Here is an 18,754-nt window from a genome sequence, read left to right as displayed (position 1 = left end):
TCGAGGCAAAACAATCAACACAATATGCAAAACATAACTCCATTCGAAAGACGATTTTTCAAAACATGTATTCTATTTCATGACTTTGGATTGAACTAAATATTAATGGTCATCTGTGTGGTACCTCGATGGATCCTCCTAAATTATATGCCCTTAGTATTGCTGATAACTCTACACGTCTCCGAAAACTTTGAGATACGACGTGTCCATGTATTATATATGTCTGGGAGACGATCCAGAGGGTTTCGTGTTTCGTGTGTATGAGCTAAAATTATTGGTGTTTGTTCAGTCGATATTCATATCATTCATTTTACAGAGTAGAAAAGAATTAAGTGTATGTGTCAGCCAATGGGCTTGGTGCAGATGTGGCTGCAGCCGTCGCTCCTCAGACAGCACTTCTGGGTCATCGGGCAGTCGGAGTCGCCGGTACAGAAGCTGACACACAGGGAGGCTCCGTACCCGCTCGGGTTGTCCCTAGGGGCGGGACATTGACCACGCTTGCCCCTCACCTGGTGGGGCAGGGCATTCTGGCACTTCTTGCCGCAGACAGATTTACAACACTTCATGGTCCCGGGACACTGTACGTCCACCAGACAAAGATCAAAACGAACGCTGCAGGTAACGGTGAGAGCAGAACGTCGGTCAATGGCGGGACACACTCCAGGACGAGGGGGTGGGGTACTGTTCGGCTCCCGACACTGTTTCCCGCAGTTTGTCGAGCAACATTTCAGACTTCCGGTACAGTCGGAGTCGTGCTCACATTGGTCAAGTGAGAAACAGGGTTCATTGTTGTAGTCTCGTGGACACGTGCCGGGTTTTGGTGGGAGAACTGGAGACTGACACGTCCACCCACATCCATTGCTGCAACATTTTGTGCCGCTGGAACACTCGCTGTCAGACCGACACATCCTGACACACTCTCCAAATGTCTTCACTGTGGGGCAGGTTCCAGGAGTGGCAGGCGGTGATGGGGAGTTCGCCAAGGAAGCTGTGTTGCGGTGAGAAGGTTGTACTTGGGACGTTTCACTTTGAGGGTCGACGCATGCGTGGCCACAACCATTGAAGCAGCACTTCTGACTGTCTACGCAGTCGATGTCTCGGCCACAGAAATTGAAACAGATGCCGTTCCCGGTTGACGCAGGACATGACCCGGGCTTCTTACCTTTAACAAAGTATGATATATGACAGTTGGACAAAGGTATACGGTTCATGTAGCGTGTGAAGACTTAAATACCGGTAAATATAATTTGCTGTAGATTATACTACACTAAGGCACACACACACACACACACGCGCGCGCACACACACACACACACAAACAAACAAACAAACAAAAAACACAAAAACACACACACACACAAAAAAAAAAAAAACAAATAAAAAAAACCCAAACCCCCAAAACCAAAAAAACTATGGACGTTCCTAAACCTGTTTAGAGCAGCATGTGTATTAAAAATTATCTGGGATGGAATAATATACGAAGGAGAGGTTTAAGACGTTTGTTGTGTGTCGATGGCAATATCAGATTTATAGGGCCGTGAGGTCGCTAAGTGGATAAACATTCCGGCACGTTCGAGTCCCATTGTTTGTGTCCTCAGATACTGGAACTTTGCTTTAAACGGAACAAGAACCATGCTGATGTTCCAGGACAGAAGAGGCCCCCAGTTCCTTCTGTTGTGAGACCTGGCTAGCTTCTTAGGGCTATTCGTAACACATTGGGTACGATCAATGTTACGAATTCTTAGGGCTACGAACGTTTCGAGAATAAGGGCCCTGAAAGTTAAGGTTCGTTACAGGGGATATGTGTGCCATCACATTGACGCGACGGCTGGTCTGTAAAACTCAGGTTTTACTTTGTACAGCGTGATACAGAGGCGACGCTGAGTGCGGCGTAAAACAGCATGCGCAGTACACATGATATCCTACAGGGTGTATAGCCTGAAATAGGTAACACGTTGCCAAGGGTTCCATATTGCCTACTATTAACTGACGCCGGTCCACCGGTGGGACAGCACCGCCCCTGGCTGCCGACAGATTCTGCGACACACCCCAGACCCCCGGGACATTCATCAACACCCTCTGTGCAAGTTTTCTCCAGGCCGAATGTGGTGATCAAGGGACTGCCTTCGACGCATGGGTTGCTGGTCGTGGATGGGGCTGAAACATTGGCCAAGAGAATATACAACTTGGATTATTTTTTGCATTGATGTAGACCTTTGAAAACAATATATTGTTTGATTGGCAAAATGTACGTCCAACTATAGTGATGACATGATATGGAAGGGAATTACCGAGTGAACATGTTTAGGTCACGTGATTTTTAGGTCCTCCAGTTTCTTATTGGTAACAGTTGATGATGTCGACATATGATCCGTGTGTCTATTTTACAAACTGGCTTTGTTCTATTGTGTTGGCAGTGGTCCAGTAGCTTCCAGTGGGGGAGTGAGTGGTTTTACACTATTGTAGCAATATTCAAGCAATACTACGGTAGAGGACCAGATAGGGGACCCTTGTGGGAAATGTAACCCGGGTCTCAGGCGTTCTTACAGCTACGTTTATCGAAGTATTCACGTTTACCATGGACTAAGACGTTTCGTAGCTCACAGAAGATTTTGTTGGTCCCTGTTGGTAAATAATCGCAACGACAACTATTGGTGTTCGGCTTTAACCTCTAGCCTTCCCACCACCTCTCGTAGCTACCAGCACGTGCAACAGGGTACATCGTAGACAAATGAATGTTCTCAACCGTTATCTGTTGGTTGGTATGCATTTGCCGATAATTTACCTGGAGTTGTACAGACTGGAACAACCGCGCACACTGGAGCGCATATTTCTACTAGTTTACAAACAGTCCCTTCCCTACAAGACAACATCTGAAACAACGCAATGAAATGGAGATCATGAAAAAAGTGTTCAAACAGCTAAGACAGAGATGGTGTTCATTGTGTAAACATTACCGACATTAGCTAAAATTGGACGTTTTAAGCCAGGGCAAAGTCGTCCAGATACAAAATGTAATCAAGGTCAGAACATAAAGTTACGTAAGGCGGGTACAATGTATATCAAAAATGTCATCAGCGATGTAGAAGATTACTCATTGTTTTGTCTTTTTTTAAAGATGGACTGTGACATCAACTACAGCTTATAGGAGTCATGATATCTTGAATAAAGCGTTGTTATCTGACGTAACACACTCCAGCGGTCAGGGAGGGAGTGATTGATTGAAGCAGTCTCATGTATGCTTTGTATCTTATCTGTGTGCGCCTGACCACAAACAGATAGCGTTATGGGTACTAGGTACATGTATATGTAAGACAGAATAACACCGACATGTTCCTACCTTACAAGGATCCGGGGCAGTTCTGACGTCATACAGCAGCAACGCCATCACAATCTAGAACAATATTGTGTGCAGGAAACTCAGTTTAGCGTCTTGAACACGGATTTAAATGCGAAGGGTGACATTGAGTTTAAGGTCGTACTTCATTATTTCGCTCATACGACGTGTTCGCGCGTGTACGTGTGGCTGCCTGTACTAGCTTGTACTGGCTTTATGAAACTAGCTCTCTGAGATACCATGCCACAGTTAAGCATGGATACCCCACTCAGAAACATTGTACTGACTCCGAACCTACCGGTCCTTGGTGTACCCACCAATACCAGGCAGGGAGCAACAAGTACTATATTTAATGTGTTTTGGTATGACATGGACGGAGTTCCAACCCGCGACCCTTCCGCTCTCCGGGCGGACAATCTAACCACTACACCACAGATGCCGTCTTATTTAAACACAGATAATGACTAATGTTTAACATCATCTTTAAGGATATATGTTACTAATGTAACCTATGTGTGTCTACTTTATGTTCGTTGAAAGCTGCTAATTATGCGAAAATCATTTAATTCATGGAACTCTATCATTCCATGACTCTATTGTCACTGTGCTGAAATCCTCCAGTAGATCATTTCATATTTACAGCATACCACAAGTGTGTGGCCCAGGTGAAACAGACATTAGGAAATCTTCTTTTGTATAAAGGTAACACTAGTTTTTACAGGGGAGTAATTACAAGAATGTATCTCTGAAACATGATCTTCTGTCCAGCGTCATGTCAACCCGAGCATTACACAGCGGTGTCATGGTTTAGTTCAAATCTCTTCAACGACAGCGGACTTCGCCCACAGAAAATGCCGTTTGTATTATTAACCACATCCTCCAGATTTAAATACAATTTATAAGTGACACGCTGTCAGGATGTGTTACTTGCAGACTGCAAATGTAGGAAAGGATGGCACACTAATAATGTATGCAATGCCTTGGATTCTATTACCCGCGTAGAAACGTTGAACTATTGAACATCCGCAAACTGCGGCCGTTGTCTAGCACAAGCATGTAGTTTGATGTTAACTGTGATAACCAAATTCTTATCAGGTCAACAGGCTACTACGTCTTCATGTAAGCCACGTGAAAGTGACCACTAAATTCATAGAGTCCATTCGTCCGAATGTAACTAGAAAATGACATGTTTAATCATTTTTCGAAACCTTGTTTACGAATCATTTTCGGACACTGCCTTATATTTAATTTAAATAATGTTCTTGAATCCTCCCTAGCCCAAACCCATCGGCCAGAAAGCCAATGTAAAATTCAAAAGTTAGAAAAAAGTTATAAAACAAAACATTCTGTAAAATTAATTCGTAACCAACGATATTCGTACCTACCGAAATGGCTACATGCCTCGTGTATTATTAAAAGATAAATTATACATCCTCAAATTTTTATTTTTACAGTTACAAATAGTGCAGTTCATGACCACGTATGCATTATTTGAACCTAGGGCTGCAAAACATTCAAAAGCGTCTCAATCTCTATATATCACATCCTTGATCCCCTTGAACGTCGTTGTACTTGTGATAAACAGAGCAGAGACTTTCTGGAGCGACTATTGACATAAACAAATTAAGTCGTCCGTTTTGTGGAGTCGCTCACTGTATGGAGTCGTTCACTACGTAGAACGAACATGCCTAGCTGGAGCTGCTCTATCTGCTTGATTGAGTCGTCGATCCGATTTTCAATTCCCAGTGCATTAATAACCCGGCATATTAACAAACTTTAATTTGAAAGTATATTCAAATATGAGCAGGTGAGTTAAATAACTGAATTCCTAGGCGAATGAGGTACAGGTCGGCTGTCGCAACATATTCTGAATAGCAAAAGAAACGCAACACGTTTTGTCACTTTTCTAAGAAGACATGAACGTTTACTTTTAAGAGATTTCATTGTTTCCAAAATCTGCGCTTCTTTTGTTGATCAGTATATATGTATAATCCAACAACGCAAGTTTCAGACGAGAACTGTTCAGCTCTTGCACTGTTATCGTTTGTAAAATAATCCCCGACCCTCGACCTTTGTCAAAAGCTAAATGGCTATAAGAATCAACTTACGAAACAAAGCTCAAATCGCTGTGTGCCCTTGCTTCTGATCATCATGCTGGTGTAGAGCGCAGTGGACCCGACCTGATGTACTAACCCACCTTACACTTGGAAAGTCCGGATAATTTAAATATACGTGCGACTTGGAATGCACTGGCTATTGATTTCATAAACAGATAATGGTGGATTTAACCGTTTTATTGCCCTGCTGGGGAGACAGAGTGTGAGAAGGGGTGGATCTGGGCAACCCTGCCCGTAAAGGGAGGGGGGTAATCTTAACCGGTGTCTCATTTTTATGGGGTGGGGACGTGTGGAGTGTTGGGTCGGCATTCGCAGATAATTTGTGCAGGTTTAACACGTATTTCTTCCACGGCACGAACTTGGCAATATAATCCTACAACACGGTGATATGCCAACTTTATATCCCAATTTATTCGAGACAATGTGTGATAGGAGACCCCGCGAAGCGTAACACCCATAAAGTTCACAATTAAACTACCCGTCGGGCTTATAGGTAACAGACATTGAAAATGTCTGACATGAATCACTGGACTTCTTCCCCTGTGATATATCCACGCAATTACATTTTGAAGTAGAGTTATCTTTCCTATCGCAGAAAATGTGTGTCTTATAAACATTGTGGCTTATATCAAGGGGCGTTATAAAGACGCCCTGCTTTTACATGTTACAGTAAGATTGTGAAATCAGTCATTTCGTGAAATGACTAAGAGTGTAACGACAATCAACATACTTCAGCCACTTCATAAAATTTCACTTGAAAACTTAATCTACAAAAGTGGATCACAATTTCAACATCACCTATTGTCAGTAACAGATTAAATTATTGTGGCAGCGACTATTGCACTTCAGCTTGGCTGTGAACCATTTACACCTGTTTGTTTGATACTTGTCGTGCCCGGAGCAGCCACATCTCACAAACTCCAGTCCACCATATTAAGATGAGATGAAATTGCGTGAAATGGCTGACGTATTGCTTTTAATACTGACAGGAATCATTTAAATTTGACTAACGCCCAATGCACACTCTGACAAGTCAGAGTTCAACGTGACTCTTCCTGTTTCCAGCTCTTCTTTGCCCCTTTAACATACAGTTAACTCGGCGCCCTTGTCTGTCCACAAACTTTCCATTGTTAAGGTCTCAAACTGCTCTTTTCCTATGGGTCCCATTTTCACATCACGCTATGGTCCCGGGGGTACCGCTACAGTGTCCTAAAAGGATTTCGTCGTCATCATCATCATCATCATCAAAGTCTTTTTTACGTATGAAGGCCACAGGCCCCCATATACATAGTAATATAATCTTCGAAACGGGCATAAAATCATGAAACAGTTCTTAAAGGATTCAGCACTTACCTGTCTGCCTGTGACGTATTTTCCTTTAATTACATCCCCAATGCGAAATGTCAGAGCACATGATATATATGTACACGTGTGTCGGTACTGTATTGTTTAATAAATTTAATTTTAATACTAATTTCTATTATTCTAACCTTTCTCTTATTTTGTATGCATGATATATTAAACGAGCTAGATTAATTATGTCTTCAGTTTTGTTTTCTTTAAGGATATTTTTAAACAATATCATATTTACTTGCAAGTTGTCAGGCAGAAATCTTTCCCGAAAATCTTTATAAGCTGGACATTTCAACAAAAAGTGATATTCATCTTCTAGGTCTACTTCACGTGCGGGACAATTTCTTTGAGATACATCATTATTTTGCCACCTACCCACGTTATTCTTTAAACGGAAAACACCAGCTCTGAATTTGACCAATACGTTAAGGAATTTATATTCCATATTGAAGGATAGATATCCCTCAGACTCAAGAAGACTCTTATATTGCGCATACAACCTGTAACGTGAGCTTTTGTCAAGCGTAGATGTCCAATTTTGATAAAACATATTGATCAAGCGTTCTCTAAAATGTGAATAAAAGCACACGGATCACCGACTGCTTGTGAATACCAGACAAATCCAAAGCCGCGCGAGCAATGTATATGGCAGATCTCTGCCGCCCACGTGTGGTACCCAGCTGTGTCTAAGTAGTATAACATATTATATGCCTTTTTTTCGGGATGCGTCCATCATGCATTGTCATTAACTTAAGCCAGCGCTTCATCGTTCCAACGTAGGAATTAATATAAACTGGATTTAAAAGACGGCAGTAGTAAAAAGCAATCTCAAACAAGGATGCAGGCGTTCAGAAAATACATGATGGCAAGCTACTGGCTTCATAATGCAGTTATACCCTGTCTCAACATTGTAGCTAACTTATACAGTAACCACATGTCTATTAGTCCACCTAGAGGAATCTTGTCGCCTACGAGAAATTACGTGGACACCGGTGAAGTTTGTCATCCAAACCCTGAACATCAGTGACCATTATAGACGGGTGTAAAATTGTCTGGTATCACATCAGTATCATAAACCATGCCGAAGAACAGACTCTTCATCATTACCATTTGAAGGAGGCTGTACCGTGTGAGAAACGTCTGGTCTGGTGCAAACTCAAAGAATTGCAACTTCAGAGAATGAAAGTGGCTTTATTTCTATAAGGTGTTGTCACAGCTGTTGTCAAATATGGAGACGTAGTATCAAGAAGTGATCTATGCAGCTGAACCTATCAGTGATACAGGTTAGATCTCATTACAAAAGCTGGGGAGGCACGATTGTAAGACATATAAAAAAAATAATTAAAAAAAGAAACTGTGGACGAAAGTCCCCTAGGACAAAAAAAGACAAATGGGGACCTTAGGCTAAACCGTAAACCTGTTTAACTGCTGATTGGCTGGCTTAAGAGACATGTTTTGCTTGAATTAGAGATTAACAGGGATTAACATGAAAAAAATTGTCCTTTCCCGAGTTCCAAGCAATGTTACTCGGTACATAGTGCACCGATTTTATAAATTTTGGATTTATTCGAAAGGGAATTTATCTGGCTTTATTTCTGTAAGAATCGCGACTGTGTATTCCACAATTCCCCACACAGAATTCGCCCATATTCGAGAGTGGGGTGTTTGACAACTTTGTGCGCGTTACATCCCTTTCCTTCTTTATATGTGTATGGATATCAGTGTACGCTTGTTGGATCCAGGACGTATTAGTTTCAGCAATACAAGCCCCTGTGGTGTCAGCTTTAGCTACGAAGGTTATATGTATGCAAAGCAGAGCACTGGAATGTCATCCGTTATTATGCTGGAATTGCGATTTACCCAGTTTGTGCTAGTGTTCATTGGTGCTCATAATGTATGTGATGTCGGCAAAATTTAACATCTGAATGATAAACAACCCGTTTATTTTGAGATTTGTGTTTTTTCCTACATGGTGGTTTTGTCCTGTTTTCTTCTCTCTTTTTTGTCTATCCACAAGGGAGTTCTCCGCACATCTTTTGTCTACAGGCCCTCATTTGGGTTTTTTGTTCGCATTTTTGTTTGTTTGTTTGTCATACAGTTATGCAGCAGAGGTCACGAACTAATAATTCTGGGATATCACCATCTGGGATACTCTCACGGGCATGCCTGGTTCAGACACCTTATGATTTTCCGGATTTTAATGAATGCTCTATTGCAGCGCATACCTCATTTGGGACCTACGACGCTGCGAAGAGCTCCCAAGATGGCTTCCGACGAGGATCACGTTCGCGTTTCTGATGAATCTGAATCTGAATCGAAATCGAAAGCAAAGAAACCAAAAGAACCTGGCATAATATACCTTAGTAGAATTCCAATGATGATGAACGTTACGACGATCCGAAGTATTTTCAGTCAGTATGGTGAAGTAGGGAAGATTTTCTTACAGCCAGACAGTAAGTACAAATGCACTACCAAGATTGTTCGGTATTCGATCATAATTAGTCGGAAGGGTTTTTTTTACAAACGAGTTGACGGTGTTATTTGTTTCTGAAGTACCTATTAGCTTTCTTCCAATGGCCATGTTTATGCACGTTGTTGTGTGTTTTTAGGCACAACGTCCATGATTATTTTTCGTATTGTTGTTGATATGATCCCGTTTCATAACCAAACGTTTGCTTACAATGTTGTTGTGTAGGATCGGTATGCTATCGTTGATTAGTGTGATATCAAAGTTCAGATATAAAATACGATGCTCATTCTTTGCGTGGCCAATACAGAAGTACACATTGTACTCACAAGGTCACACTAAACTTGTATGTGTGACCTATCGAAGCAGGGTTTGAAAACTTTAGAAGATGTACGAACTGTGACAGACAGGTTATTAACTGTACAGATATGTGATGTCTGATAACATCAGCATGATCAGTCACCAGTACGTCACAAATTTTGTGTACACCAATCTGCCACAAGTGAATCTATTTTGATACAGAAGTGAGTGACCTTTGGGTGCCGCTGTAGGATGTTCGCTTCCCAGGCAGAGAAAGAAAGAAAGACTAACCCAAACTCTAACCCCAACCAACCCAAAGACACTAACCCTGAGTGTTAGAGGATTATTTGTAGGCATGGTAAAAAAAGTCACAAAATATGGTGGCGAACAGATTCTGTAATTGCACCAACCTTTGTTTTCATCAGTTTATGGTGTGACTGTAGCAACTGGTGGAAATGTAACAAAATGCATACCAATTCTCAAAACAGGTGTTTCATCAAGTTGATCGAAAAGAGATTATGTGATTTTTGTTGGCAAGATAATAACAATGAGGGCATATCTTTAACATATCAGATCTGCACCAAAAACATGATAAAGAATGCTCAAAAGATTAGTTTCTCAGTCATCTGGGCAGTGTGCTATCAATTTTAATTCTCAGCCCCCCACCCCACGCTGAGAGGTATGAATCTTCAGCTGCATGTGAGATGCTAGGTTAACAATAATGGTGGTTGATTAATTGAAATAATCAAAGATTGGCTGCAGTGACTAAATGACTAAGTAATCGATAATCTTTTCTCACAACTGAACACAAACATTTCTGGAACACTTGATTGCATTAACAATATTTTTCACAAGGTTGGGTTTGTCTGTGTCATTTAATGAATGATACATAAACATACCAAGTCATGATAGAATTTATCTTAAAGACTCCAGGAAATTTATATTCCTATTCCTAACTTAGCAGTAATCCTGAATGTATAAATGCATTTTGTGCAGTTTGCAAAAAGAACCCCCCCCAAACTCTTGTTCATTAAAATACATAACAGGGAAAATTTGATAAATGACGCTAACCAATTATTTACCATGATAGATTTGTTGTAATGAACTCATTATTAATTATCATATTTTGAGTTTTAACAGTCTAATTAATCTTATCCTCAGTACTTTTCATTACACTCCACTACTGAGTCTAACAATAACCTTATGGAGGTCGTGTCAGGTAACCTTTGAGATTGACCAATCAGAACACAGCTTGCCACATTGCGAAAGTGCACATTCGCACATACTTTCGAATGCAATTTAGCTTACGTAGCTTCCGGGTGATGCACACAGCGTACGTACAAGTGAACAGTCGCTGAAAACAGTGTTTTTGGCAATATTCAAGGATGTGGTCTTGCGGAAATATTAGCTAATGGTAACCATGTCAACATAAACCCCTAAGCGTATTTACTGCAGGTCAAATAACTGTGCTATACATGTATGCAGATTTTTGTTTGTGGAGAGATCTGTGTCAGTGATCTGAATATTTTGAAAGTCCCTCCGATCCCTAAATAGTAGCCGTTGTCTGGTTGGTTGAATCTATTTAACAGTCTCACATTTGATTGGACGGTCATTGGTCGCTCAAAGATTACCTGACGCGACCTTCTACTAGGTCTTGTTAGACTCAGTGGTGGAGTGTAACAAAATACACTGAGACTAAGTTTACCTAGACAGAAGTTTTAACAACTTTCTGACAATGGTTAACATGGTCACATCACCTACTCATCATACTTGACACTGAATCAGCTCCTTTGTTATGAATGAAACATCGTAACCGAACTGTCTCAGTAAGTTTCATTTGTTCTTTTTGTTACAGCCAAAGGCCACAAGCGAGGGAAGAAAGTGAGATGTTTCAGTGAAGGTTGGGTGGAGTTTGAAGACAAGAGGAAGGCAAAGAGAGTGGCTGCCAACCTCAACAATCAGCAGATAGGAGGCAAAAGAAAGAGTCCATGGTTTGAAGAAATCTGGAATATTAAATATTTGCCCAAATTCAAATGGGCGCATCTCAATGAGAGACTTGCCTATGAGAAGGCAGTCCATGAACAAAGAATGAGGACAGAGATATCTCAGGTTAAACGGGAAGCTGACTTCCATAAACAGAATTTTGAAAAGAGTAGAATGTTGAAAGATATTGAGCAGAGGAAAAGAAAACAGGGAGAAGAGTTTGAGGAACAGAATTTTAAATTCAAATTGAGAGACACAGAAGATGAGATTCTGGCTAAGAAACAAAAGCTTGGAAGTGGAAAGAAGCCGCTAAGACTCAGTTCAAAAGCTGCAGGGTCAAGCAAGTCATTCCTTTCCAGTTTGTTCTCAGGTGGAGGCAAAATGAAAGATGATGAGGGTGAATAAAGCATGCATAAAAGTTCTTTAGTTTTGTCTTGTCATTAAAACTGATGTTTATGTTAAGAGTGTGTAACAGAAAATAAAGTATTAACGTTTAACACTTGGCATGACAACAGCAGCCAGCTGGAGGGAAAGTGTAGTGGGTCACATTTTCCGGAACCTGATGATGGTGGAAATACTAGTGAACTAGGACTTGTTGGTGGGAATTTGCTCATCTTTGTCCGAAAACCTGGATTCAATTTGGCCAAACACTGGAAAGAATGTGTAAATATGTGCCGAAATATGGCCAAACACTGAAAAGAATGTGTTGGGGTTGCCAGAAGTGACATAAACTGATCCCAATCACTCACCTAGGAAACTGTGGAAACTCACCACTAACAATTATGGTTCACAGACAATTCAGCTGTGTACCATGCTTGCAGTTAAAAGTGTACATTAATGAGTATTGGCAAGTCCAAATATCGTGGTCTTTGCTTATTGTTTGTTAGTGTTCTTGAAAGCCATTAGAAGCATAACCAATATGAATACATGACACGTTTTAACTTTTATGGATAACAACGTCTTTTTTAATTTGTTATGCAGTGTTTCAGCAAGAATTAGCTCTGAACTTCTTACCTTTAAAATCTGTCATATATTCATGTGTTTGCTAGGGACATTGCTACTATTGCACCAAACAAATAAGTGACCACTTTCAACCTGTGACGTTTTCTGACCCATGGATTTCCTGGTTAGAGTAGGCCTTCAGCAAACCATGCTTGCCATGAAAAGCAACAGTGCTGGTCTCAAGAGGCAACTAACGGGATTGGACGGTCAGGCCTGCTGACTTGGTTGACATAGGTCATCGGTCCCCACTTGTGCAGATCGATGCTGATGGTGTTGATCACTGGATTGTCTGGTCGAGACTCGGTTATTTACAGACTGCCTTCATATAGCTGGAATATTGCTGAATGAGGCGTAAAACTAAACTCACTCACTGTGACATTTTCTACATTTCTTTAAAATAAAGGACAAAATCAAATCGGACATGTTTCCTCAAAGTACCCAGAGTATAACATGACCATTCTGTTTGATACATATATGGAACCCGTTGGACTCCAAAGCTGGATACCTAACCACCTCCATTGCTCAGATCTCTAACATAGCACAGAATGTTTCTTCCCTGTTGTTTCTTTGACGCTTGTTATTTTTTTTTATTAATTTTGAAAAAACCGTTTTGCCCAACCAGATTCCATATTGAGTTATGTCATCCCAGTTTTGAACACTGCCCTGTTTCAGGTCAAGGCACCTGATATGTCCTTGAATATAAACACAAAAATGAAAACTATGCTGCCAGGAAATAGCTACCAGGTGTACACATGTTACTTCATAATCAACCAGTAAATATAAAGTAATGTAACAAATATAAAGTAATGTAACACAAGGAAGTTTGACACGATGGCATAATAATTTGTACCTAATACTCGATTTGGTATCAGGACTCGTATTTTCCATTACCTTACCTTCATGTAAAATACATTAATTTCATTGGTGATTGACCCTTAAACAAGTTTCCTCGTCACCTCCAAGGAGGGTAACAACCAGAAGAAATCGCATCGTGTTATAGTATAGTGGCAGTGTTTACGAGTCATCGTGAGACTTTCCTCGGCACTGCTATTCATATTTCGGAAAATGTTATTTTGGAATATGATTGTTATACTTAAACTAATATTAGTTATAACTGAGCCATGACATTTACGATGTATTTTTCAATTATCAACTTACTTTCGTATCATGGCTAAAGTTGAGTTAATATTCCAGTGGTTGGTGTAAATCCAGCTGTATTGGTCGTTCATGACTTTGCAAAAAATATTGTTAATATATTAATGGAATTTGAATAAAATTAACCATTGTCTTTCAGACATAAGTCAATATATGGGATGAACATTTATTTACAACAAGCATATTAAATGACACGAGTAGAATCGCACAGATCACTTGATACCCGACGTTGAATGCCGGGTGATGAATTGCCAACTCGTATCGTAAAGCATCATTGGTGTAGGGAGACACAAGAATGCTGTGTAATTTCCACAGTTGGTAAGAGCTATTCATTTCGGAAGCCGAATTCCTGGCTAAATGAATGAGTTTTTGTGGTATATATTTGGATTCACGTAAATATCGTCCGGAACGCGAAGTTTCCAGACACCATTGTACTGGCTAATGGGAATTCTAGTGTATTTCTTTCGAATAGCGATGCTGAGTTTACACTCACCTTTGTAAATCTTTGATTGATTGCATCATAAATTCACATTGTGTGCAGTGCAGTGAAATGCTAAATCATATACATATATGTAATATATTGTAGTAACTTATCGATGTAACAAGAATCTGACGGTTTCCCCTCTATCCACAAGACTATTTTACGTGAGCTTCGACTACCTCTCACGCGAAATATCTGTGCTGAAATGCCCCAGTACATCACAGCGACGTGAGATTCTTCCTGCAAGAAGTGAGTTAATGCTGATGACCTCTGCCAGCCACATACATCTATATTTCTGCTTCCGAAATTGTGCATGGGAAAAGCACACAGTTAGTGACATCGTAAGCAATGCTGAGTGTCGGGCTTACATTCATATCGCTTGGTTAAGCATAGTAACCGTCCCATTTCTTCAACCGGCTCTCTGTACTGGTCACGGCGTCAAACGCCCATTTAACACCACGAGGACAAGTACATGGCTAAGACATGAACTGTAAAATAACCCTTGGTACAAATGCTGTTATTTGTGTTATCTCGAACTCCTTTCTCGACAAGGCTATCTATTCTTTCCTTTGTACACTAACTCGCGCGCGCGCACACCTCCCTTAAATATGACTACCCCTAAAAACAATCGATTAGCATGTTCACGTTAGGCCATATTATACTCCTCTGAATTGATGGAATGCGAAGTTAATAAATCATGCCAGAAGAACCGGAAGTGATATAGCTCCGGAAGTCAGCATGGAATTTGTTCACACAGATCAAGAATCATGGCCGTGTCATATGGATATTCAAACCCAGGATAAACAGATCCTAGTACAGCAATAACGGAAGCAAGTCTGCACTGCAAATTGCAGTGCTGGGACCCCCGTATGCTCCGATAAACACGCGCCTGTATTGAAATCCACAAGAATAATCTCCTACAAGAAGCACCGTATTTGGATAAATTGGTTCATTAGAAGACATCACAACATATCGGGGAAGGAACATGAAGGTAGTTCGTCTGTTTGCATGGAACTTAGCTCCCCTGTGAACACAAGGTCACGGGTCTCCCCTCCGCTGTCTAGGTCTGGTTTTTCTGGCAACGACTCAATGCCGGACAACATCACTGACCGCGTCCCTTGCTCGGGCAACTGTGATTCTTGTTCGAAGTCAGGTCTTCCTGGTAACCGTGTCGTCTGCTGGTACACAAGTTGTCCTGCGTGCTCTCTTTGAAGTCGCCTCACTTTCTGTTTCTCATTTTTCCACCATATTTTCAACCTAGCCGGGGTAATTTTGGGTCTTTCTTGGCGAGTATGACCTTTGTTCAGTTCATTTGCATAAAAACGTAATTTCTCGGCAGAAGGTGTCTTGCAGGATTTAAACCACGTCTTCAGAAGAGGAATTTCCAGATCTGGATGAAACGTCAACCGGGTGTCCTTTGGAACACCCTTCGTGTCCAGGGATGGGAAATCTGTTAATACACACAACAATTTAACAATGGATACACCCCACAGATAGTACTACCAGTGTGTATTGATTTCCAAAGGCAAGTATTTTGTTCGATAATTAAGACTGGTTATTGTTTTGCGTTGACGTATTATATTGATCTGATCTGGGTCGATGTTTCTGTTGCCTGTCGTAATCTGTAGCTTCTCTTTTAAAAAAGTTAAGACATTGCTGACGATTTTTCGACACTGAGATGTCCATAGGCGACCTTGTCTTGTCTTTTCGGACATGTCGACAATCAACTGAGAAAGGCTTAACCAGTTGTGCCACGGTCACGCAATGTATTAGTATTCACTTGATCAGGTCAAGCTGAACAAGCTGTCGAAGACTTATTCAAAATTACCATATCGCCTAGAAATTTTATGACCTAGTTGTTTGCAATTACATGCCTCCGGGGGTAGTGGGGTAGCCCAGTGTTAATAGCGTTGGCTCGTCAGCCCTGAAGATCCGGTTCGATTCCCCACAAGTGCAAAATGTGTGGAGCCCATTTCTGTTTTCCCTCGCCTTGATATTGCTCGAATACTGCTAAACGCGGCGTAAAACCATTCTCACTCATATGAGTGCTACTAGACTAAGGCTGAACCTGTGAATATATATAATTTTGATAGTAACAAGCAAACCCATTTTAACTGAAAAGGAGCCCCACGGAGACCAGAGATTCAGAACCTGAGGAAATCTAGACTTGCTTCATCTAAGGCTTTAGCACTATTGAGAAGACTTGGCATTTGGAAAAATAATGTGGTTCAGGGACTGTGAGACAGACTAGAGTGCTACATCTGGTGACCGGCAACAAACGGCGTTTGAAACGCACCCCCTTTTTTGTAAACTATGTGAATCTTGTGAGGAAATGCTTTCGTTTTTCTCTAATACCTGGCTCGAAACAAACTTATGTTTTTACTCAAATCTCAAACTGAGTTTCACAATTTGAAACAGCTGAATTTTTAATTCAACTGCATTTTTGACATATAAAACCCGAACAAATTAAGTAATCTGTTCACGAAACTCAAATTGTTTCCTACAGTTTGAGTTTTGTGCCGATTTCAGTTCATTCTGAGAAATGCGTTTTCTCAAATTTGAGTAAAATCTCAGACTTAAGTCAAAACTCAGACTTCAGTTTGTTTCGAGAAATCGGGGCCTGGCGACATTACTAATTTTCAGTGATCATTCATACAATTTTCACCGCTGTTAGTCTAGTGGAATCGGTTTCGTTGGGTGTCAAGCGCGTTGCCGTTTAATAGTATTAGTCTTACCTGCTGCCTGTTTCGTGTAACGCTGATACCATTCGCCAAACTCCTTACATTTGTCGCTGCTCAACTTGTTGATGTACTTGCCGTTAGCGATGTTTGAAATCATCGACTGACAGAGGGGAGATAACTTCGCAAGTGTCGATTGGTTGATTTCCTTTAAGAGCGAGAGAACTGCACAACGGACGTTGTGGTCGTTCCAGTCCTTTGTCGTTTTCGGGTCAGGACCTCTGTCAAAACAGGAAACTGCATCAACCAGTGATTGGAATAGCGGCACAACAAGGAGCCATGTCAAAGGAAAATATATCACACGGCCGTGGACCCAAACAAGTGACCTTCTAAAGCAACATTGTGCTTTTGGCACTGTCAAAAACAAAGAACCTTTCGTGAATCAGCGGTTGGCATTGGAGCAATCAAGCAACAAATTAATTGAAGTGAGAATAAACACAACAAGGAACTCTGTCACACGAGCTATCAGGAGATGAAACATTTCCCGATCTTCAGCGTAATGTCCCTCCATGCCAAATTCGGTAAAGAAATCTAAATGGCTGTTGGCATATCTAAAATCACCCAAATCATTAAAAGACTCCAGTTCTGCACAGAAAGGGTTGGCTGCATATGGGATGTTGTTGTATTGCAGCTATATGGCGGCGGTCTGTATATAATCACGTCTGGACCCGACAATCCAGTGATCAACAGCATGAGCATGTATCTAGGCAAATGGTATACAATGACACGTGTCAACCACACGATCCCGTTAGTCACCTTTCACAGCAAGCACTTCGTCAGACATCCTCGATAATCTCCAGGGTATACGTTCCGATAAGTCTCCCCTATACCCTGGATGCATCTACGGGTCGGCCCGATAATTTTGTTACCCCCTTTGTTGGCTCCGCATTCTCACAATAGCCATTTAGCTAAGCCACCGTTATAACCGAACTTGCCGTTGTCAACATAGGTAGCGGTCGCAACTGTGCAGGTTTGCTCGCAGTGCGACTCAGATTTTAGGGAAATCATACAAACAAATTGACCACCCCGAAACTTTAAAACAACATATGCAAGAGCTCCTTCTAACTCTACCAGAGAACTTCTGCAAAGCTTGTGTTGCCAAGCTTAATCGGTTAGATAATTTAAAAAACGAAAGTGGGTTGCGATTGGTTCTCTCAATTTCCCAGCGTAAACACCTGACTGGATAAAAAGACAGCCAAGGGAGGTCATCGGGCAGAGCCGTGGATGCTTCCAGGGTATAGTGGAGACTTATCGGAACCTATACCCTGGAGATATCGAGGATGTTCGTCATATGCACTGAACGCGACTTGGAAACAACAACAGTCATGACCTGCCGCTGGTGAACTATGTAAGGAACGAGTGGTTTGACCTGAGTCCACTTATTCAAAACAGGAACTTTAAACAGTATTTTGCCATAGTAAGCAGTTGTTGTCGATCACTTGAACACTTGTAACTAGATATACGTTAGTGTATACATCCTATATCCCTCTCCAACTGACCTTGTACGTATATAGATATATTATCACATGCCGTGTCATTATTTCACGTGTTAGCACTTGACCCAGTGGGTTAGTTCCGTAGTGGGGCAGAATTTACGCCATTCCAATGGTTATGATTACATCGAAATTGTTTTGAATTTTGAAGCATGAATCGTGTTTAACAACGAATGTCTTCTCTTTCTTTGTCCGTTATTGTGGGAAATCAGTCAGAGTTGCTTTTCAACCTAATTACATATCACGTGTAACATATGTTGTGGAAGGGGAGGGTATACACATTATGTCACATATGTTCAACTTAAAGTACTCAATAGTTACCTTCTCA

General features: G+C 41.1%; 2 protein-coding genes across 2 annotated transcripts; one reads left to right on the top strand and one right to left on the bottom strand.

Moving 5' to 3' along the window:
- Positions 1-281: 281 nt before the first annotated feature.
- On the bottom strand, positions 282-3,388 carry LOC137278735 (WAP four-disulfide core domain protein 3-like). Its single transcript, XM_067811250.1, has 3 exons — positions 3,346-3,388; positions 1,981-2,157; positions 282-1,162 (listed from the first exon to the last, which is right to left on the bottom strand). The coding sequence occupies exons 1-3, from the start codon at positions 3,386-3,388 to the stop codon at positions 342-344; spliced, it is 1,041 nt and encodes a 346-aa protein (XP_067667351.1). The 3' UTR covers positions 282-341.
- A 5,665-nt stretch (positions 3,389-9,053) lies between these two features.
- Positions 9,054-13,343, top strand: LOC137277566 (activator of basal transcription 1-like). Its single transcript, XM_067809360.1, has 2 exons — positions 9,054-9,260; positions 11,430-13,343. The coding sequence occupies exons 1-2, from the start codon at positions 9,071-9,073 to the stop codon at positions 11,960-11,962; spliced, it is 723 nt and encodes a 240-aa protein (XP_067665461.1). The 5' UTR covers positions 9,054-9,070; the 3' UTR covers positions 11,963-13,343.
- The last annotated feature ends 5,411 nt before the right edge of the window (positions 13,344-18,754 follow it).

Source organism: Haliotis asinina, chromosome 3, assembly GCF_037392515.1.
Source record: "Haliotis asinina isolate JCU_RB_2024 chromosome 3, JCU_Hal_asi_v2, whole genome shotgun sequence".
In the NCBI taxonomy this organism is placed as follows: Eukaryota; Metazoa; Mollusca; class Gastropoda; order Lepetellida; family Haliotidae; genus Haliotis; species Haliotis asinina.
This window is presented reverse-complemented; position numbering and strand designations above follow the sequence as displayed.

What these genes read in the sequence shown, in the direction of transcription:
- LOC137278735 (XM_067811250.1), bottom strand. Translation starts at nt 3,388, where the DNA reads ATGGCGTTGCTGCTGTATGACGTCAGAACTGCCCCGGATCCTT. An exon ending in CAGAACTGCCCCGGATCCTT is followed by an intron (nt 2,158 to 3,345) that starts GTAAGGTAGGAA and finishes CCAATGTTTCAG; the next exon opens with CCCCATCCACGACCAGCAAC. An exon ending in TGGACCGGCGTCAGTTAATA is followed by an intron (nt 1,163 to 1,980) that starts GTAGGCAATATG and finishes ACTTTGTTAAAG; the next exon opens with GTAAGAAGCCCGGGTCATGT.
- LOC137277566 (XM_067809360.1), top strand. Translation starts at nt 9,071, where the DNA reads ATGGCTTCCGACGAGGATCACGTTCGCGTTTCTGATGAATCTGAATCT. An exon ending in GATTTTCTTACAGCCAGACA is followed by an intron (nt 9,261 to 11,429) that starts GTAAGTACAAAT and finishes TTTTTGTTACAG; the next exon opens with CCAAAGGCCACAAGCGAGGG.